General features: G+C 42.3%; 1 protein-coding gene across 4 annotated transcripts in view; it reads right to left on the bottom strand.

The window, feature by feature from the left end:
• HDAC4 (histone deacetylase 4) overlaps positions 1 to 18,942 on the bottom strand; it is a 192,495-nt gene that overhangs the window by 71,845 nt on the left and 101,708 nt on the right. For all 4 annotated transcript variants that reach the window (XM_034785241.1, XM_034785240.1, XM_034785242.1 and 1 more), the window contains exons 10-12: positions 16,635 to 16,871; positions 8,992 to 9,178; positions 1,686 to 1,819 (exon numbers count right to left, since the gene is read on the bottom strand). In XM_034785241.1, coding sequence (XP_034641132.1) covers positions 1,686 to 1,819; positions 8,992 to 9,178; positions 16,635 to 16,871 — 558 coding nt within the window. The remainder of the gene's footprint in view (positions 1 to 1,685; positions 1,820 to 8,991; positions 9,179 to 16,634; positions 16,872 to 18,942) is intronic.

Genomic DNA, 18,942 nt, shown 5'->3' with positions numbered 1-18,942 from the left:
GTGGCTCAGAGGGGAGGAAAAGAGGAACTGCCAAGATTAGGAATGAAGTGAGTGGGTGGCAAGGAGACAGATGAGCCAGAGGAGGGAAAGGGGGGAGTGGAGCAGCAAGTCCGGGCACCATTTTGAAGATAAGGAAGGCGGCTGTGAGACGGGTTTGGAAATAACTAGGAAAGCAGTGGAGAAGGAGGAGCAGGAAGACAATTAGAATCTGGAAGCCAGTGGAGCCACGGCATTCTGGGCACCCTGAAATTTACTGACTAGAGATTGAGGAAGATCATAAGAAAGAACATTGTAAAAGGAAAGACAGGATGTGATTAACACACGGTTAAGGCTTTCAGTAGAGGCAGGGTCAAGATGAGGTTGAAGGCTACCAATGTTCAGAAGATAATTACAGACCAGGGAAATGTGGGAGGAAAAATGTTGAGTGTCAAACATAACTCCCATATTTCCGCCCTTGGGAGCAGTATGAAGGGCCAAATTAAAGCGGGTAACAGTTGTTTAAACTTTACAGATCAAAGCACTTTATTGCCACGTGGAGAATGTCTGCGATACAGAGGTAGGAGATGAGGCAATTAATATTGCATGGTTTAAGCATTGCTTGTAAAAAACGGACCTAAATGACAATTGGTTGTTTGTCTTGTGTATATTTTTCAAAAAAGAGAGAATAATCCCAAAGTTCAATTCAATTTGACTTTGCAGACACAAAACAGTCTCAACTCTTCCTTGTTCTCTATATAAAGATGCAAGCACTAGAAGTTTAGCTAATGACAATGCTGCCCCCAAGTGGTTAACCTTCCTTACTGCTCAGAAATTATTTCTAACCAGACTAGCTATGTAATATGCAGTTTCCTTAGGATAAACCAATGTTATAGGAATTTAGTTACATCTGTGTGCCTTCGTTAGTCTCCTCTGGGTCTCCACAGCAGAGATGGGCAACTAAATTGATACTAACCATACTGATTCTCTGATCTGCGGGACCATAAACCCCATTAAAACCCCTTCTTTTGCAGGACCTCAATCTTAGCTAGACCATCAAATTCACCACAATATTAAAAGGGAAAAAAATGCCACAGAAGCCCTGGAAATATCAAATTAAGGATAGAGTTTAACCAATAACTCCTGTTATTACAGCTTGGGGTTAAAATACAAATCTTAATTTACAATAGCAATGGATATTGAACTCCGGCAAGAGTCAATGCTAGATAGGTATTTCACTATAGTGAGAGTAATACCAGAAAATTATATGACTAACTCCTACTGCAAATATTGCAATAACTATTGGCCAGACATACACTATGAAGTTCTATGAATTCTGTGATTGTAACTGTCACAGTAATGCAATGAAATTGGACAGCCCGAAAAGTATTCACAGCAGATACAAACAGACAAATAGAAACAGTCATGTATGAATGGGTTAAACAGAAGACACATTTGGCAGAACCCAGCCTACAGTCAGATCCATGAAAATCTAAGAACAGAATCTGGTACAAGTTTGTGTGCCCATGTGGCAATCAGAGATCCAAGTTGCAAATTCAATATGCTGGTCTTTAAGAGCAGAACATTAGAGTCCCTTAAAATGCACACACATGAAATCCTACAGCAGAATCAAAATACCAAGTCTCTTCTCTCTCCCAAACACATGACTGAAACTACATGTCTGCCGTTCCTGTGGCAGTACTTATTACCTCACACTTGCCACGGAGGCCTGTCTCTTGAAGCCTGGACCAGATGCTCTGGATTCTCCCTGCATGCTCTGGGTGGCTGTTTGTGTTTCCACAGGTACACTGGTGTTTCAGCATCAAGGTGTCGTATACAAGGCCTGCAGCAGAAGTTACAAAAATTGCTTGCAATAAAAAAACGTCTTGTGAGACATGGAAAAAAAATCCTCTGCTGTGGACTAGAACTTACTGTACTGAACTGGAATTCTAAACACAATGGCAATATGCATTCCACAGGCAGATGAAGAGCATTAGGAAAAGAAAATTGTAGACTGCAGTAAATGAGGTGGACAACTTGGTTATATGACCGGGTTGTGTGCAATCGTGGGGACTGGAGTCTGTGATCCAGGAGGTTCCTTCTAGTCCTGTGTTCTTATAAGGTGGCATTGTATTATCAACCATGCAATGACTTCTCCCTGTTGGAAATTCTCAGTGTATTTGGAAAAGAAATTAATCATTAATACTACTAGAGGACGAATCTGTACGGTTTATAACAGCAGAGGTACAAATGAAAGCAGGTGAAAGCACAGATTAAGGCAGATGTGAATACAAGGAAGTGTTATAAAAGGACACTATATTTCTTTGACTCTCACATTAAGTACTATTACAACTGCTGATAAAATGGTTCCTTAATCCAAAAACCTGGAAGAAGCGGATACGTCCATGGAAAGGTCTTTGTTCCATAAAATAGTTTACTTTAAAGTCTTCACATCAAGGTTACTTGACAACACAAGACTCAAGGTACATGGAAAGCAGTTTATTAGCACACACTTAGGGATAACTATTCAATGTGTTACATGGGAATTTAGCAGTGTTATTTCCTTTAAACATGGGAGTCAAGAGGCTGAAGCCCTGTGCAACAATATTTACCCAATCTCAACAATGTAGGTGACTCTGATATGTGTTACACTTCCACCCAATTACACTTCTGGACCAGGATTTGTGAATTCAGGTCAAATACACCACTGAACAAAACTCCCAGTTTTTCCACAATTGTGTATTCTGGGGAATAAAGGATGACATTTTTTGTTTAAACACAACGGACATAGTGAAAAGTTTAGTTCTAGCCTTCCCTTAAGTCAGAGATAGGTTTGTGTTGGGGAGCACCCAAAAATCTTTGAAATATCAGGGGGTGCAGAGGATGCAGGACAGATTTGCAATTAGTGTTGCTCCTTTGAAAGCCAATCAGTTTGCCAAAGCTGTCTTTCCACTGTGCACTGGTGCTGGTGCTGACACTTTTAGCCATTAGGGGAAGTTGTCTGGCAATTCCTCACTCTGCTCCAGGTTTTGGGACCTCTAAGTGCAGGAAAACACACCCTATAGCTCCAGAGGACAGAATGGAGCTCTCGTTAACAAAATTATTAAATTAACCAAAGTTCAATTAATCAGGGCTTTACAATAAAAGTTTATAAAAGTGCCCACCTGTCTGCTTCTTTCTGACATTATTCAGCTCCATTAGGAATTGTTTGGGCAATACCAAGCAATGCAAACTGAAGTTGAAGAGAGGATGTGGGCTAGTAGAATGGATAGCTATTGTTTTTCACCTTGGCACTGGGAAAGAACACAGAATATCAGAATAATTTATGGAATTCATTTTCACAGGAGATCGGAAGCTGGATAACTGCAAACCAATGGACCAACTTGGGAATCCTTGTTCAAGTGAGTAAAATTGTACATGCACCAGTATTCCAATTAACATCAATGGATCTACTCGTGTTAGCAAGAACAAAGGGTTAGACCCCTAATGTAACCAACCTTATGTTGGTTGTCATCTACCCTTGCGCAAGAGCAAAATGCTGCCATTCCGATTTTGCAGGGTTTACAGCTACTTTCCTCTCACATAGCACAAGTACAATGTCATGCTTCAGGACATAAAACTGATTGCCTGCAATAAGCAGGCAGGGTTTTTTTCAATTTCATATGTACTAACGCACTCCTCAGATATGCAATATGCACCCCCCCACACACAGACACACACCATGTATCTCCCCTGCAATATACCCTTTAAGCATTAGGAACTGGTTACTGCTAGAGATAATGATATAGAAAGACCCAGTGATTTGATTCTATATGGCATATCGATGTTTCTAACTCTCCCAAGAAAATGCATTAGAAGGATTTACTATACAACACTTTAAAAATAAAAGTGATTCATAGATTCTTCTAGGACTGGAAGGGACCTCGAGAGGTCATCGAGTCCAGTCCCCTGCCCACATGGCAGGACCAAATACTGTCTAGACCATCCCTGATAGACATTTATCTAACCTACTCTTAAATATCTCCAGAGATGGAGATTCAACAACCTCCCTACGCAATTTATTCCAGTGTTTAACTACCCTGACAGTTAGGAACTTTTTCCTAATGTCCAACCTAAACCTCCCTTGCTGCAGTTTAAGCCCATTGCTTCTTGTTCTATCCTTAGAGGCTAAGGTGAACAAGTTTTCTCCCTCGTCCTTATGACACTCTTTTAGATACCTGAAAACTGCTATCATGTCCCCTCTCAGTCTTCTCTTTTCCAAACTAAACAAACCCAATTCTTTCAGCCTTCCTTCATAGGTCATGTTCTCAAGACCTTTAATCATTCTTGTTGCTCTTCTCTGGACCCTTTCCAATTTCTCCACATCTTTCTTGAAATGCAGTGCCCAGAACTGGACACAATACTCCAGCTGAGGCCTAACCAGAGCAGAGTAGAGCGGAAGAATGACTTTTCGTGTCTTGCTCACAACACACCTGTTAATACATCCCAGAATCATGTTTGCTTTTTTTTGCAACAGCATCACACTGTTGACTCGTATTTAGCTTGTGGACCACTATCACCCCTAGATCCCTTTCTGCCGTACTCCTTCCTAGACGGTCTCTTCCCATTCTGTATGTGTGAAACTGATTTTTTCTTCCTAAGTGCAACACTTTGCATTTGTCTTTGTTAAACTTCATCCTGTTTAACTCAGACCATTTCTCCAATTTGTCCAGATCATTTTGAATTATGACCCTGCCCTCCAAAGCAGTTGCAATCCCTCCCAGTTTGGTATCATCCGCAAACTTAATAAGCGTACTTTCTATGCCAATATCTAAGTCGTTAATGAAGATATGGAACAGAGCAGGTCCCAAAACAGACCCCTGCGGAACCCCACTCGTTATGCGGGGGAGGGATAGCTCAGTGGTTTGAGCATTGGCCTGTCAGGGTTGTGAGTTCAATCCTTGAGGGGGCCACTTGGGGATCTGGGGCAAAATCAGTACTTGGTCCTGCTAGTGAAGGCAGGGGGCTGGACTCAACCTTTCAAGGTCCCTTCCAGTTCTAGGAGATGGGATATCTCCATTAATTATTATTACTATGCCTTTCCAGCAGGATTGGGAACCATTAATAACAACCCTCTGAGTACGGTTATCTAGCCAGTTATGCACCCACCTTATAGTAGCCCCATCTAAATTGTATTTGCCTAGTTTATCGATAAGAATATCATGCAAGACCGTATCAAATGCCTTCTTAAAGTCTAGGTATACCACATCCACAGCTTCTCCCTTATCCACAAGGCTTGTTATCCTATCAAAGAAAGCTATCAGATTGGTTTGATATGATTTGTTCTTTACAAATCCATGCTGGCTGTTCCCTATCACCTTCCAAGTGTTTGCAGATGATTTCCTTAATTACTTGCTCCATTATCTTGGCACAGAAGTTAAACTAACTGGTCTGTAGTTTCCTGGGTTGTTTTTATTTCCCTTTTTATAGATGGGCACTATATTTGCCCTTTTCCAGTCTTCTGGAATCTCTCCCGTCTCCCATGATAAAAAATAGAGGCAATTTTTAATTCATTTGCCTATTTTACACTAGACTGATCTTTTAAGATGCACTATTGGAATCTGTTGACCTCTTTGGTCAGTTTGATTAGGACCTCAAACCAAGATTCTCTTTTCAAGCCACTTATTAAAAAGATGATTTAAAAATTAATTTCAAATCTTTATTTACTATAAAATTCAAGGCACTTAATTATAATATTAGACTTTAAAAATAGCCACCATTACAACTGAATCTTTTCCGGTATAACTATGGCTGTGTGTGTGTGACCGCATTGTGACAGGATGCCCTAGAGCACTTCTGTTTGCCTTTACAAATATTTCAAAAAAATGTCATTCCCCACCCTCCAGATCAGTATTTTCTGTATCAAGTGGACAGAACTTCAATTCAAAAAAGTAACTCTCTGTACCAAATCTAACTGGGTAAGTCTCTTCTAGAATATGAATGGAGTATGCCTGAAACATTTTGCTTTTCCTTTCTGTGCCTAGCTCACCAAAATATTAAAGTTTTAAAATCTGAAAACTCTTCTGTTACTCTGAGCTGCAGTAATAAAATGGAAAATTCTTTTCCATCTAAGATAATAAGATATGTACCAAAAACACTTGTCTAAAAGGTTCCCCGCACCCCCCCAAGAAAGAAGAAGAGTCACGACTCGAATAAGGGCAGAGGAGGATTTAAATGCACCATTTATAATGGTATAAGGAAAGAACATCAAAATATTCTTTTCCTCGACATTTTCTATTACCCAATTTCAATGATACAGACAGCTGGGTTGTGACTCTCCAATGCCTTGCACCTTATGTTGGCTGTCATCTGTACTTATGCAAGTGCAAAATGCTGCCATTCCAATTTTAAAAGGTTTTACACCCCACTTTCCACTCATTGCATGAGTATAAATAATTGCACAATGTTCAAGGTAGTGGAGAATCGGGCCCCTAGAGTTGAAAACGTTTCACAAATTAAATGTTGTGAAAAGGATATTAACCAGATAAGATACACTAAGTACTCTGCACATTATTGTCTTGTCACAGTATTACGTGTCTCGTACAATGTAAAGGTAATGTGGGTTTCTTCTCATTTTAAGCAATTTTTTAATCCTACCTGAACACTTATTTTCTTTAATTTGACGTCTACAATTGTAGAACTTTGAGCAGATTTATTTACAGTTTTCAAAATCACCACTCTTATTGTTCCACTCTAGTATATAATTATAACTGAAATTACAAGGCACATATTTAGGTAAAATGTAAATCCCATGATAGTAAATGTTACTGTACAGTCAAATTTCGTAAAGACTCATAGGACTGATGCCGCAACTTAAATGGTGAAGCTGGAAACAGATAAGGGCAAGTCATGACTCAACTTCTAAAATGTACATAGGATCCGTAATCTTGAAGACTGGGATTTTCAAAGTGGGCTAAGAGAACTAGGTGCTCAATGTCCACTGACCTTCAACGGGGTTTGGGTGCCTAATTCCCTCAGGATCCTTTGAAAATGCCAGCCCACACTATTGTATCCTTGCCCTTTCTGGTGCCACTACTGACTGCATTGTTGTTTCCATTAGAAATCAAGGTATTCAGTTGTTATAAAAACGACATTATAAGGCCTGATTTTCAATAAGCAGGCAACTGCTTGGAGATGTACACTGCTAGACATGCATGCTCAAATTCACAGCTAGCATGCACAGGTACCAAAGGCTCGTACTTTACATCTAACTGCTGTTATTAATGTAGGCCAACAAACTTACAGACCAAGCGGATTGTCTTTCAGGGTATGGAAAAATATTGGTTTAGGTACTTCAGTTATTTAGCGCAAAGAAAATAAAAACAGGAATTGTGATTTAGCCTTGAGACTTTTTTGCACACAGACACTTTCATTATTTGGTAAAACATTCATTCACAAAATGGCCTTTGGTATATCGGGAAGAAATCGGTGCATGTTACAAAACTCTTCTTAACTACCTAACGCAGGCATTGAAAAACTCCATATAATGAGTGATTATCCAAAACAGAATTTACCAAAGAAAACAGAATGCATATGAAAGGATTTTGATGATGGTCCTTAATGGCTTAGGAAGGAGAAGCTTTTCTCTCTTTTGGTCTCTGGGGGAGTACAGTATCCTACACACATTTACACACTTTGGTAGCTGATCCAAGAATGAGGAATTGTGCCTACCTACCTTCCAGGATGGGGCTAGTATGGACTATAACAAGAAAACAATATCCATGTTATTAAAAAGCCCATTATTGCATACTTACCATTTAAGCTCAGCTGCCAGACCATTTACACTATGGACTGAATATTTTCCTTTCTCTTCTCCCCCCCCGCCCCATAAGAACATAAGAACGGCCGTACCGGGTCAGACCAAAGGTCCATCTAGCCCAGTATCCTGTCTACCGACAGTGGCCAATGCCAGGTGCCCCAGAGGGAGTGAACCTAACAGGCAATGATCAAGTGATCTCTCTCCTGCCATCCATCTCCATCCTCTGACGGACAGAGGCTAGGGACACCATTCCTTACCCGTCCTGGCTAATAGCCATTAATGGACTCACAATACAACAGTGAAAATTAAATTGTAAAAAATCTATTTAAAACCAATGCGTATCTCCTATGCAAAAAGCCATTAAGTGCAGGAGGGTCAGGCCATCAGGTAACCTGACGGCTACCCTAACTTAAGACAAGTGGCTACCATATGCCATCTGTGAAGTGATCTGCCTCTGACATAGCATAGCCCCTTCCTGCTCCTTACACCAGGGAAGAGCAGGAGCTGATTGGCAGAGCTAGCTCCTATGCCAATGATACCACAGGTGAGAGTTTCCCCTATCCCTGGGAGGAATTCACAACAAGGCTGCTGCAGCCGGACCACAGCCCCTGTGTGTCACTCAGAAGGCGCAAAAGGGCTTGAACTGGGGCAGAGAACATGGTCCAAAATCTGCTTGGAAGTAAATGAAGAGTTCAGGCTAGAAGCGTTGCTTGGTACATTGTCCTTTATCAATCATGCTGTGTCTCTTCCTTCCTCATGTTCACATCAACCGCATGGTTTAGTCTGAATTGGCCTTGTTTCTGGGAATGTACAGTCATAACACTGCATCGCTTTCACTTTTTTTTAGCTTAATTAAAATACACATATAGTATTCTCCCTCTATAGGATCTCTCCCTTTGGTGATGGAGGTTGTGGGGGGTAGGGCAGAATATGGTGTATAATGACTGACCCAGATTGTTCCATCCCCCACCTAGCCACAGAGCATGGGGTTAGCCAAAGCCAGAATAACATCCTGGCCACCAACTGATAGTTGGGAATACACCAGGTTTGGGGGGTGGCTTTTCCACGGGAGGGCAATCCTTGCCTCCTCCAACGATGCGTTAGTGTCACCCATTCCACTTCTACGTGGTCAAGTGCTTTTTAAGGAATAAATGATAATGTACCCAAACAGAACTCTCAGCCACATCCAATCACCCTCCCAGGCCCTGAAATATTACCTGTTGTGAACCTCGGCTTAGTTGGTGGCTCCTGTACGGACATGGGGAAGGTGGCAGATGCAGGTGAGGACTGTGCACGAGACAGAGGCCGATGTCCTCCAAAAGACACTGGAATGCCAGCTGCCTCCATTGATGCCTGGTAGTTTCTCAGCTGGTGAATGCGTTGCTGCTCCAGTAGAAGGGCTTGCTGTTGGGGAGGATGGAAAGGAATATAAGGGGATGGTTCATGCAAATATCACAATAAAAAAAAGTTGGCATGGAATTTTAAAAACAATTTTGTTTGGAGTTTTGGTTTATTTCCTAGATACAGTGAACACACACACATACATTAAACATACATACGGAGGGAGGCGTGCTAAAATGAAGGCCTGATCCAAAGCCCAAGGAAACAGTGGAAAAGGTCCCATTAAATTCCATGAGCTCTGAATCAGGGACTTAGTACACACTCACTCACACTACAGAGTCTACGCACCCTTACACAGCTATTCAAGTGCAGCTTTTAAAAAGCTCAAATTTGCTTTTGGATACAAACCCACACGCTGACTTTGCAGCCTTCCATGATTTATGTTTTTGCAACTCAAGACCACCATGCCCCTTCTGAATGTGCGTAATAGTCAAAATCTGCACAAGAGTCATCACCCAGAGGCCCTACATGTGACTGGATCAGGGCTGATGGCAGAATGTTCCCAGTGGAGGACCCTTCACTAAATGGCTTTCCCATATTGATCCAAGGGTCAGGACCAAGACCATGCCAAGCTCATATACTCGTGCGGACACCAGAAACAATTAAGACAAATTAACTGAAGATGTTAAGTTAAATCACATTAAAACCCTGCATAGACTGTCTACTTTAGAAATAGAGAATTTAAGGTGAGTGTGACCTTCTGTATACCACAGGCCACCCGGACTACCCTGCACTCACACGCTAAACCCAATAACTGAAATTAAACCAAAGTATTACAGACATCAAAAGACTAAACTATTATGTGTCACATGCGGAGAATAGGGGGTACTGAGGTGTAACAGTGCCTGAGGCCCTTGCAATGGCAGGCAATTACACAAGATACACTCAGATGTTCCCAACAAGAAACCTGCAGAGGAAGACAAAATTTACCCCAGGACCCCTGCCAAGCTGACCTAGGGGAAAAATTCCTTCCCAACCATACAGGGCATTGGGTGGGACAACTCTTTCAGTCCTGTGGGTTGGATGCCAGTTGTGGGGCACCTCTGCAGTCCACATACAGAAATACATGCTGTAGAACATGGTGTCCTCCATGCAGTGTAATCGTTCACTTACAGCATATGAGATTATGCTGCGCAGAGGATGCCTCCTTGCAGAGCAGGTTTGCTCGGGGGTGGGACGTGGGGTGTGTGTGGACGCTTTTGAGGGCCAGATCTGGCCCACTGGCTGCCAATGAGACCACTGTTAGTTAGACCCTGTGCATGTGAGCAAGAACCAGCCAGCAAGCACCTGAGGGAGAGAATGCTCGGTGCAACCTCAGAACACTGGCCTTTGTTCCCAAAGGGGATTAAATGAAGTGAACTAAGACCATTTTACTTCTGAATGAGTGTGTCCACATGGAAGGTTAATAAGCTTTAAACTAATGGATTTTAACTTCACATCTTTAGTTAATTCCACTTAGCTTTTCGGAGTGTCCCCATATAGAAAAACGCTCCATCTTCTGTCTGAACTGTGAAGGACGTTTTCTTTTTAGGAAAAAGAACGAGGAGTACTTGTGGCATTTTAGAGACTAACAAATTTGAGCATAAGCTTTTGTGGGCTAAAACCCACTTCATCGGATTCATGCAGTGGAAAATACAGTAGGAAGATATATATACACAGAGGACATGAAAAAATGGGTGTCACCATACTAACTATAACGAGAGTAATCAGTTAAGGTGGGCTATTAGCAGCAGGAGAAAAAAAAACATTTGTAGTGATAATCAGGATGGCCCATTTCCAACAGTTGACAAAAAAGTGTGACAGGTTTCAGAGTAGCAGCCGTGTTAGTCTGTATCCGCAAAAAGAACAGGAGTATTTGTGGCACCTTAGAGACTAACAAATTTATTAGAGCATAAGCTTTCGTGGACTACAGCCCACTTCTTCGGATGCATTATGCTCTAATAAATTTGTTAGTCTCTAAGGTGCCACAAGTACTCCTGTTCTTTTTGAAGAAATTGTGAGTAACAATAGGGGAAAAAAATTAGCATGGGGAAATAGGTTTTACTTTGTATAATGACCCAGCCACTACCAGTCTTTATTCAAGCCTAATTTAATGGTGTCAAGTTTGCAAATAATTCCAATTCTGCAGTTTCTTGTTGGAGTCTGTTTTTGAAGTTTTTTTGTTGGGGTATTGCGACTGAGGTCTGTAATCGAGTGACCAGAGAGGTTGAAGTGTTCTCCAACTGGTTTTTGAATGTTATAATTCTTGACGTCTGATTTGCGTCCATTTATTCTTTTGCGTAGAGACTGTCCGATTTGGCCAATGTACATGGCAGAGGGGCATTGCTGGCACATGACGACATTTATCACATTGGTAGATGCGCAGATGAACGAGCCTCTGATAGTGTGGCTGATGTGATTAGGTCCTATGATATGTGGACAGAATAGATACGTGGACAGAGTTGGCAACGGGGTTTGTTGCAAGGTTGGGTTCCTGGGTTAGTGTTTTTGTTGTGTGGTTGCTGGTGAGTATTTGCTTCAGATTGGGGGGGCTGTCTGTAAGCAAGGACTGGCCTGTCTCCCAAGATCTGTGAGAGTGGGGGATCGTCCTTCAGGATAGGTTGTAGATCCTTGATGATGCGCTGGAGAAGTTTTAGTTGGAGGCTGAAGGTGACGGCTAGTGGCGTTCGGTTACTTTCTTTGTTGGGCCGGTCCTGTAGTAGGTGACTTCTGGGTACTCTTCTGGCTCTGTCAATCTGTTTCTTCACTTCAGCAGGTGGGTATTGTAGTTGTAAGAATGCTTGATAGAGATCTTGATTGTGTTTGCCTCTGTCTGAGAGGTTGGAGCAAATGTATCTTAGAGCTTGGCTGTAGACAATGGATCGTGTGGTGTGGTCTAGATGAAAGCTGGAGGCATGTAGGTGAGTATAGTGATCAGTAGGTTTCCGGTATAGGGTGGTGTTTATATGACTATTGCTTATTAGCACTGTAGTGTCCAGGAAGTGGATCTCTTGTGTGGACTGGTCCAGGAGGAGATTGATGGTGGGATGGAAATTGTTGAAATCCTGGTGGAATTCCTCAAGGGCTTCTTTTCCATGGGTCCAGATGATGAAGATGTCATCAATGTAGCTCAAGTAGAGTAGGGGCGTTAGGGGACGACAGTTTTCTTTTTAGGGTTGCTCAGGTAATTGTCTGAGATTAATACCTTATGTCTATATTTTTATTATGGCAGGGGGAAGCTGTAAATTTGGGAAGGATTCTTGCTGCAGCCAGTTGTTAGCAGCATGATGTTAAATGCTGCTTAAGTTTTATTAATGCAAATATGTCCAAATGCTCAGGCAATAGGCTCATGTTTGTGTAAATCAAATAAATAATGGGCAACAGAAGCATGGCTGCAAACTGGATGCTTTTAGAACCATAAAACCTGGAGTGTGGCCATCTATCTACACCTTCCCCCTTTTTACTGCTGCAAGGACAAGATGCCTTTGGGAGATATTTGAAGGTAATGATGTTGCAGCCACTTGATCCTCATTTGGCTCCCTGCTATTCGTAATGCACAGGTCTCGCAACATTTCCACAAGGTCAACAAACTTCTGCTGTGCTAGTCATACAGAGGAGGCTGATTCCAGGGTCGAGGGCTCTGTGCCAAAAATATCCTGCCCCTTCCCCCTTCAATCTGGGGCTGACAGCTTGACTTAAACAAAATCCTCAGCCTGCTAATATCTACTAATCAAAGATGTATTTGTTTATTTTAAGAGTCTCACTTTTTCTCTTATGTAGGAGGAATAAAAGAGGCCCACAACTACAAGCGTGCACTATATTTTGAATAGCTAATACAGATTCAAAACCAAGTTGAGGTGAACTTTAACAACACTTTCAACTGAGCTTTCATAGCATTTAGCTCCATTTTAGAGAGCACTAAGTGACTGCTTCTCCACACCACACCTACTGTTAGTGGGTATTCTATTACTGGATGCTTTTAGAACCATAAAACCTGGAGTGTGGCCATCTATCTACATACACAAACATACTTAAACAGCAATGCAGGTCAGGAGGACCATCCTGCATGCACCTTGCACAAGTTTTCCACTCCTATCCACTTTATGCAATGTTTATTAATATATGAATATGGGTTTTTTTTTCTGCCCTAGTATGGTGATACACTGAGAAGTTACTGTTATTTTCACAGATCATGGCTTTTTCTGTGGGCTGGATCATAAGACACATTTCTGCAGTTAGGAGGCAAAAGAGCATATATTCTATCTTTAAAAACCAAACTAGAACTAAACAATGCCAGAAACACACACAGCCTCCTGATAAAAATCAGTGATTTACAACAAAGGTTACCATATTGCAGCAGAAAAGACAGGACCAGAGCCTCAACTGGTATAAAGCGGCATAGAATCACTGACTTCAATGGAGCTACACCAATTCTCACCAACTGAGAATCTGCCAGTTATATTAGCAAAGGACACAGAGAAGCAGAATTATGACAAGTGACCCCTGGCAGAGATGTCCAAGGTCTCGAGCATGGGCTTATGAAATACCTACTCTGTATACGTTCAAGGCCTAACATGATTCCAAACAAGTAAATGAACGCTGTTTAACAGTCACCTTTGGAATTCTAGGTATTCCTGTGCAGAAGTCACAGTTTATTTGCCTGTATTATTCACTGTTTACAAGGCTGATCTATTTAATGAAGGCATCTCAGGATCTTTTCCTAACAGTATTAAGTATTTTTCTGTTTTCTTGACTTTCTAGGTACAGATTAGATACAGTCAGGCACTTGTTTCCTTCATCTTTAATCCACGGACCTGTCCTACCAAGGGCATATAGATCCCAGTGCAAACGACTCTATATTAATTTATGTATCCTAATTGTATTGCATGCAATGAGCATCCTGTGGAATGAAGGCTGCTCTCCTTAACACTCAGGGCTGCTCCTGCAGCTGGGGATCAGGATCCAAAGGAATACGTCTGTGCTGCCGCCTGTGCTGGCTGCATGGAGGGGAGGTAGCATAGGACTAGTTTTAGCACAAATATCACCTGAAGATTCCTTCAATTAGAAGAAATCCTCCAGCAGCCAGATACCTGAGCTTTAAGATTGTTCTGTGCTGTCAGAATGGTGCAAACCAGTCACATTACACTGGAGACTCAAGAGGCAAGTATCCACTGTGATAAGGCAGGAATTCCACTTTATTTTCTAAAGAAGTGACATTTGTTTCCTAGGGTTGGCAAACTGTCCTTTAGTGGACAAGTCACGTGTTGATAGCACGGTGGGGGTGTAGAAGGCTGCCCTACAGTGTCTGAAACTGGCAAAAGCAGGGGCATGGACATTAGAAATAATCACTATTTTTCTTTCTTCCTAAATGCAGGTCCAATTTGCATACTTTCAACCAAGCTAATAAACCTGGAACGATGTGTACTGTGTCCCTGTGTATAAGTCATTACAAGAAATATACAGTTTTGCCCTGATGCTTCGTTTTCCCCCGGCAATCCAGCCACACTTCCTCTATGCAACGTCTGCAGTTGACTTGGTATGCTGGCCAGCAAACGTCTCTTGGTGAAAATTGCTGTGCTCCAGCTGAATCCCAAAGGACATGAAAATGTTTCCAAAGGTTGCATTATGCTGCAATTACAGCTAACGTTATTTTCCACAGGCAATGGGGATTCACCAGTTTGTAACATACCTCTCAGTTGCTTTAGGTAAAGCCCATGGAAGTCAATGAAAAAACTCTTATTGACTTAAATGGACTTTGGATCAGGTCCTAATTGCATTGTCTTGCGGCAGTGCCTCCCCTCACCCCCTGCTTGTGCCAAAGCACGTAATACTACAGTCATAAAATTCAAGTGCTGTCATCTCTGTGGACCATACATTGGTGCACTGCTGTCATTATTCCTCTTCTAATGGGGTTCAATATACAGCTGTGTAATGATATCCCTAGCCCTTCTATCTTCTAACCATATTTAGAGATGGCAATATGATGATGCTTATTGATATATTATTTAATTTCTATAATTCTAAGGATAAGTACTTCATTATTCTTTGAATATTAAACTTATTAGATGATTGAGTTAATTTTAGAAGTGTTTTCATGTAGTTAATCGACCTGGACTACAAATGTATACTAATTATAAATACTCTATGCTTCACGCATATTTGCCCCTTTAAAGTTAATAATAATTGTACAGTAAAAGCTTTGTTATCCGGCATGTTGGGAGAATGGGGGTGCCAGTCAGTGAAAAATTCCAGGTAACTAAGTGTTATGCTTACCAATGGAATACCAATTTTCAAAGAATTAAAATGAATAAAGTATAAAATAGTATACAGGTACTCACCAATCCAGTAGTTGTACTGCATTGCAGAGTGGTTGGTTTCTTGAAGCGCTTAGGTGTATACATGTAAAGTTTTCTATACAGTAGGTTATCTTATGACACTACATATCACTATGTGTGGCGCATGACATACACCCAGATCACTAAAAATACACCTAACACTAAAACTATACTGAACATAATTGAATCTTTTTTTGATGATTCAGAAGGCACTTCAGGATCTTGCAGTGCTCAGGGTCGTCATTATCAACATCAGTTATCACTGTAGATGTAGACTGGGTAGGAGATTGGGCTGAATCTGTCTGTAATGACCCTATGACACACCCTGGAAGCTGCTTTTTTGAATAAATCCCTGATACCAGCTTGCTTACTTGTCTTCTGCCTCTTTTGCATAAAAGTAGAGTGCAGAATGTGCAATTGCAGAATGTGCGGGGCAGTATACTAGTCCCGGTTACTAGATTGAAGATTTGTATTGGGAGATATCAGAAATGCTGGTTAATAGAGCTTTCTGGTTGATAAAGTGCCGGATAACACAGCTTTTACTGTTATAATTTGAAGCATATCACTGAACACAGTACCAAGTTACAGCGTGTACAGCAAAATGATGGTAACACTGCTACCCAGCAAGCAGTTGGCTTAGTCCTCAAAGTGACTCAGACCATTGTATGGTACCGCCAGGGCTTCAGTCCTCTGCCCACTGCTGCTCTGTCTCACTTCGAAGGGGATCTGGCAGCCTCTCTGCTGCGTCCAGCATGCAGCTCTCTGTGCTGTGGGGTTTTCCCAGGCAGTTGTGCCCTTCACATTACTGGGAACATTTTGGCATGATGGCAAATATTTAAAAAAGCAGCAGCTCAGCACTACTTCTGCCTCCACCAAAAGGAAGATAGTCTATATGTCTCTCATTGAAATGCCCTGCGTAGCTATGCTAGCATACACTGCCCTTCTAGCTATTTCATTATTACTGATATTAACCTGTATTACTATCTCTGCGAACTTATCTCAAATACCTCACCTTTACATAGCCACAAAACAGGTACAGAGCAGACGGTGGCAGCAGAAGCTTACCAACAGTACAATGCCAGTCTGCTTCCATCATACTTCAAGAGACCACTTTGTATGCACATTGTCACTCTGTTGTACCTTACCTGACGGAATAGCAGCTCCTGTTCAGCTTGCCTCTGCCCTGGCTCTAGTTCCGGTGGTGGTTCTGTTTCCTCTTCATCACTCTCAATGGGCTCTTGCTTCACCTGCACCTCCTTTTGGCTTGAGACTCGGTCACTGTATGGCTCCTCCAAAAGTGCTTGGTGTTCTCGTAACTCCTCTTCCGTCTCCTCAGGGTGGCTTTCATGCTGGCGGGCTGGCTCATTCGGTTTTGGTATCATCTGAAAACATCCCAGAGGTTAACTGATAAATAAAGTGTAACACATCAGAGTTAAAGCTGACTGTGCTCTCAACTAAAGAATCAACTTAATGAAAGCAAAATAAAAAGTGACTTAGCATTTCTTACAAACTAGCTCCAAAACAAAAGGATAATTATAGTAAAGAGAAAGAGACTGGGTTAGCCTATTCATCTCTTATCAGGGAAACATGTCCTAAGTAACAATGATCCTCTTATTTTGTTGTTTGATTTTTCTCTCATGAAATTGGAATCCCCTAAAGCCTGTATGCTTTGCAGGCCTGCTCCACTTCATTTAACATCTGCAAGGAAACAACCATTTGGCAGTAAAAACCCAGAAGCAAACGAGTGACAGATTTGTTCTCGTCTGGGTTTCCTGTTTGCCAAGCCTCTTTCTGACATACCCATAAATTGCATCTTACAAAATCAGATGCCTTCCTCCTGGTTCCCAATGAAGCTGAAGTCGAGTATTTTAGTTGCTATGGGAGAGAAAAGTTGCGCTTGGTGATTTGTACCACAACTACAAAAATAAACACCAAGATTCATGCTGCCCTGCACTTAGTCAAGTGCTACTAGTAAGCTTGTTTCCTCCAGCAGTCACACTCACTTTGCAACCTCAACTCCCAAGTGTTTGGGAGTCCAAGTGACTGTGACCCCAAGAGCCCCTCCATACCAACTGGCAAAGGGTTTCCTGTTCTGTCAGCAACTCCTACTGCTCCTGACAAACTCACTACACCCAACACATTGCTGTCACAGAATCTATCTATAAAGTATATCATCTGAGGTATCAAATGGAAGCTGGTGACACACGAGTCACTAATATCACTGTGATGTTTATGTACTAACACTACATGAGGAATTATATATACATATTAATTAATTAATTAATAATAATAATGATAAGGCTTTAAAGTCTGTAACCAAACAAAGGGAGAAACAGGTTTCTTCCAGTCCATAGGTAAAGTAGTTATCTCTATGTAGGCAGATTAAGCATTGTGAGACAAAAACAATGGGAGCTATATTGGCATGCAAAGTCAATAGGGAAAACAAGTTGATGGGGGTGGGTGAGAAGAGTGAGCACAATATGGTGGCAGTACACCAGGCACAACCAACAGGAATGCATTTCAAAGGTCTACTGGATATATCAAGGGGTGCAAGGAGAAAACCATTTCGCTGAGGATGCTATTAGCAGAGAGCGGTGATTCATGAAGGAATGGATCCTGGATTGACTGAAAACCAACAAACTACGCAGAAAGTTTCTCACCCTTGAAGTCTGCTTTAGACAAGGGTTGTAGCCTATTAGGTCAAGTCTTAGTGCTGGTCTACACTGGAAATTTACACTGACAGAGCTACTTTTCTCAGGAATGTAAAAAATCCACACCTCTAGCGATGTAGTTAAGCCAATCTAAGGCTATGTCTACACTACAGCCTATGTTGGCAAAACGTAGGTCACCCAGTGGCGTGAATATTCCACCCGCCCTAAGCAACATGAGTTACACCGTCATAAGCATTCATGTACACAGAGCTATGTCAGCAGGAGAGCTCCTCCCCCTTGAGGTGATGGGGGGTGGGGTATTATCCCTATTATGCAGATGGGAACTGGGGGGGTCTGGGCGCAGGAGTTGAGGCTCGATGGGATGGGGGTTCCGAGTGGGGGGGGGGGTGAGGCTCAGAGGGGGAGGCCCAGATGCACAGGGGTTGGGTGAACAGGGGGAGCAGCTCCCTGTACAGTGACCCCTCCCCACACCTGGAACCCTCCAACCAAACACCCCGCATCAGGAGCCCCCTGCATCCAGAACCCCTCTACCAAGCCCTCTGAACCTTCACCCCACCGACTCTCACCCCCTGCATTGGGAGCCCCCCACACTCAGAACCCCACTGAGCCCCAACCATCTGCACCCTGACCCACCAAGCCCCACTCCCCCAGCTCCCATCCACCCCCACCGAGCCCTAATCACCTTCACCTGAACTCCCCCACCGAGTCCCTGTGCATCCAATTTCCCCCCTCCCCATACCAAGACTCCCCACCAAGCTGCCCGCACCCAGATTGCGCCACA

This window comes from Trachemys scripta, chromosome 11, assembly GCF_013100865.1.
Source record: "Trachemys scripta elegans isolate TJP31775 chromosome 11, CAS_Tse_1.0, whole genome shotgun sequence".
NCBI classification, from domain to species: domain Eukaryota; kingdom Metazoa; phylum Chordata; order Testudines; family Emydidae; genus Trachemys; species Trachemys scripta.
Note: the sequence above shows the minus strand (reverse complement) of the source record. Positions and strands in the feature narration are given on the sequence as shown.